The 4007-nt window shown below is 59.1% G+C and overlaps 2 protein-coding genes across 2 annotated transcripts; one reads left to right on the top strand and one right to left on the bottom strand.

The window, feature by feature from the left end:
* Window positions 1-232: 232 nt before the first annotated feature.
* On the bottom strand, window positions 233-2548 carry FIBRA_05041 (uncharacterized protein; the record flags this gene model as incomplete). Its single annotated transcript, XM_012326820.1, has 13 exons — window positions 233-296; window positions 355-493; window positions 551-641; window positions 695-789; window positions 858-1049; window positions 1107-1219; window positions 1276-1387; window positions 1441-1504; window positions 1569-1715; window positions 1787-1878; window positions 1933-2016; window positions 2079-2251; window positions 2307-2548. 13 exons carry the CDS (start codon window positions 2546-2548, stop codon window positions 233-235), a joined length of 1608 nt encoding a protein of 535 aa, XP_012182210.1.
* A 483-nt stretch (window positions 2549-3031) lies between these two features.
* FIBRA_05042 (uncharacterized protein) lies at window positions 3032-3794 on the top strand (the record flags this gene model as incomplete). The annotated part of the gene is made up of 6 exons (XM_012326821.1): window positions 3032-3110; window positions 3166-3216; window positions 3269-3420; window positions 3473-3612; window positions 3670-3688; window positions 3738-3794. 6 exons carry the CDS (start codon window positions 3032-3034, stop codon window positions 3792-3794), a joined length of 498 nt encoding a protein of 165 aa, XP_012182211.1.
* Between the last annotated feature and the right edge of the window lie 213 nt (window positions 3795-4007).

Here is a 4007-nt window from a genome sequence, read left to right on the forward strand (position 1 = left end):
CACATCGCTAGCTGAACAAGATACCAGTCGACGCCAGCATCATACGAAAATAACATCCGGATGGGATTACACAATGCAGGGTATGCTACGACTCTATACAAACGATGCAGCAAACGGTACGAACAAAACTAATGCAATGCAAACATGAGCAGTTACAGACGTCACGTCATAAAGCGTAAACAGAAAACATGGGTAGGCACAAAACGTCTATAAGGTGGGTGCGTGAGGGTCTTCATTTGCGCGCGTATCGGCTCGCCTTTCGTATTCGCTCGCCGTACGTCCAAAAGAGATATGGTCTGTGACGTCGGGACATCAGTCACCCAGTGCACGAGAGAAAACAGCAGCGAGACGTACGCAGGACACCCAATGAGGATGGCCACTGCAGCAAGGATAGAGTCGCCTTTGCCGTACCCCAGCGCGTTGTACATCGCCGGGGCAAACAACGGGAAACCAAAGCCCGCACACGAGCGCAGGAACGTCACCGCCGCTAGCGCTACACCGTGAGGTCAGCACACCCTACCACCAGCGGAAGAATGGATCAATTACACACCGGACGCAGCGTGCAGTGTGAAGGCGTCAATGACGTATGTCTGGATACATTGGAAGTTCAGGATGGTGCCTGCCCCCACTAGCGCGATGCCCTACGGCCGACTACGTCAATACATCATTCGTGCTATCCCTCAAGATAACTCACGATATCCGGCCCTATCCAATGCGTATGAGCATTCGCTGTCCATCCCGTGATGAACAGTCCAATAGGCAGCACGATTGTCCCAGGCACCATTGACGCTAAACACAAAAAACACAGGTTCCAGTCACTTTGGCGATAAACGAGAAGCAGGATCGAAGCTACGTACGCAAGCGGAACTCGGGTTTACCCACACCCCCATTCCTGGCCTGGAAGTACTTGTAAATCGTATCCAGCAGCCGCGCGTTCATTTGCGACGCGCCGGTCAAGCCCACGCCGAGGGCAAAATAATTGAGCCCCGCGATGCCGACGCTTTGGTGGTAGGTGTCTTCGAAAATACTGTCGATGGTTGTCAGGAATACTGCATATACGCCGTTAGCACTATACGGAACGCAGTCCGACGGGTGAGTAGACGTACGGTAGAGGGTGCCGTAGATGAATGCCATGTAGATTCCCAAAAGCTGGATGATCGGCTCGTGGAAGAAGAGCTGGAATGGGCGCACGAGCGCCTTGGCAAAGATGTGCTTCCAGCTATACATTTGTCTCAGCACCAGTCTCATATCCTTGCGCAGCGCCTGGACACTCACTGTCTGTCCGTATTGTCATACACGGTGCACACGTTGATCAACCGTGCCTTTTCTATATCCATACTCTTACGCATCGCTTCCGCTCGTCGCTCTAACAAAAGCGGGGCAAACGCTATCAAAGAAATACGTCAGTCAATGGGGTTCTGGCCGTCGCAGGAGACTCACTCTCGCGCAGAAACAGCACGCCGAGGCACTGCACGACCCCATCGACGATGCTCGTCGACCAGAACTAACGCTGCAACATCAGCCACCTGAATGACGCGCGCCGGGGGAGAATCATAGCGGATGCTTACAACCCATCGCCATGTGGAGCGGTCTGCGATCCATGCGCCGCACGCAGGGCCGATCACGGGGCCAAGGAGGGGCGCGAGCGAATACACGGCAATCGCCTGGCCACGCTCTTCGGTGCGCCAGCAGTCGCCAAGGACGCCGCCGCCAATCTAGGAAGCGAGGAGGGGGGGGGGAGGTGCAAGGTGAGCGTATGGGAGGAAAGCGGGACGGAGGGACGTACCGCCAACGGAGCGCTGCCGCCGAGACCTGCGAGAAACCTGAAAGCGATAAGCTGGCCTTGGTTTTGGGCAAAGCCGCAGCCCAAGTTCCAGGCTAGAGAGGCATGGGTGAGCGTGCGGAAGGGGGCGGGTGTGAGTGGGTGCGTACCGAGATACCACAGGTTGGCGAGCTGGATGACTTTGGAGCGGCCGTAGAGCTCGCTGAGGGGACCGAGAAAGAGCGGACCGACGGCTGTGTGAGAGGGGGGGAGGGCGTCAGGCGGAAAGATAGGGCTGGAGGAGGGATGCGCGCACCGTAGGCCAACACGAATATAGACGTAACGAGTGCGATGACTGCGCTGTTGGTGATGCCCAATTCTGCAGCGAGTTGGTCGCTGGCGGGAGCTATCATGGAGGAGGATACTGGGCTTATGAAGGTGAAGGCAGACACGATTGCGGTGGCAGCCCATTTCTTCTTGAATGACCAGCTGGAGAGAGCGCGTCAGGACGCGACGAACCATTTAGGGAGATGGAGGCGCTCACTTTTTTGGATTCTCGGGGTCATCTGGACCATTCCAGTCGACGACGAGGACCTGGGGAGTGTCGTGTGCGAGCGATTGTGTGTTATTTGGGATGGTGGAGACCTGGGGACACTCGGCAGGAACGCTGGGGGGGCTGTCGTCGACCTTGGGGGATGGTTTGCGCGGGACGACGGGGTGCTCTGGATCGTCACCGTGCAGTGTAGGAGTTGCAGACGGAGCGACCGAGTCTCTGTTGAACGACATGGATATTCTACAGAAATATGGTACGGGACGAGGGGTCGATGGGAGAGTCTAGAAGCGGGACATGGAGGGAGACCGCAGACGGAAACGAAAGTGGAGGGTACATAAGGGAGATCAGTGGGTTGCGTTGAGTCAGCTGGATGAAAGAGTTCGAGCAGGCGTTGGCCCATTTGCACATTGATGCGGCCGATCCAGCCGACTCCGCGTCCGCTCCCAGCCAATGGGCATCCGCCAAATAGGTCACGAGGGCGGGGAGCGCGATCTGCCGAACTATGAGAGTGGGTCTGCCGGGAAAGACGCCCGAGACTGGGCGCGCCGGGGGTCCGAGCGGGGTGTACGTGCCTACGTCATCCGTCCGACGCGCTCGCACTCGCCCGCGCCCGCCCGTCTCTGCCAGTCCTCGTCGCGTCGGCCTCGCGCAGCCATCTCGATCGATCGATCGCCGATTCTGCCACTCGCCTCGTCTCCTCCCAGCCACCAGGGACAATGCCGTCTTCGTCGCCGCCACTGTTCACCACTCCGCTCACTCGCCTCTTCAACATCAGCCACCCCGTCATGCTCGCAGGTCCTGTCTCTTCCCTCTTCCTCCCCTCCGCTGTCTTTCTGACCCCTCCCACCAGGCATGAGCGTGGCTGCAGGCCCCACGCTCGCTGCTGCCGTCACCAACGCCGGTGCGTGCTCTGCTCAATGTCTCGCTACGTGTACTTCACTCCATCCTCTCAGGAGGTATCGGCGTCATTGGCGGCATACACTACACCCCCCGCATGCTCCAAGAGGCCATCGACGACCTCAAGAGCCAGCTAGAGAACAAGGATGCTCCCTTTGGCGTCGACCTCGCCCTCCCCCAGGTTGGCGGACACGCCCGCAAGACAAACGTACCATCCCCATTCCTTTCCCACTCTCCCACACACTAACACCCTCACCCAGTACGACTACACAAAGGGCCAGCTCCCCGCCCTCACCGACATCATCATCAAGAACAAGGCCGCCCTCTTCGTCTGTGCCGTCGGCGTCCCTCCTAAAGACATGGTCGACAAGCTGCACGCAGCCGGTATCCTCGTCATGAAGTATGTCCTCCCTCTAGACACCACCCTGTATACTCACCTCCCGCCTCCGCACACAAGCATGGTCGGCCACCCCAAGGTATGTCTCCCTCTCCCCCGCACACCCCGTACCTCACCCGCCCGCCCAGCACGTCCACAAAGCCCTCGCGCAAGGTACCCCCACTTTCGGTAAGCCTGACAGATGACCTTACTGACGACACGTCCCAGGCGTCGACATGATCTGTGCCCAAGGCGGCGAGGGCGGCGGCCACACCGGCGACACGCCCTTCTCCATCCTCGTCCCCGCCTGCGTCGACCTCTGTCGCAACGCCACGAGCCCGCTCACCGGCCAGCCTATCGTCGTCATCGCCGCCGGCGGGATCGCAGACGGCCGCGGGCTCGCCGCCGCTTTCTCGTAC

This window comes from Fibroporia radiculosa, assembly GCF_000313525.1.
Source record: "Fibroporia radiculosa TFFH 294 genomic supercontigs, scaffold3721, whole genome shotgun sequence".
Lineage (NCBI taxonomy): Eukaryota > Fungi > Basidiomycota > Agaricomycetes > Polyporales > Fibroporiaceae > Fibroporia > Fibroporia radiculosa.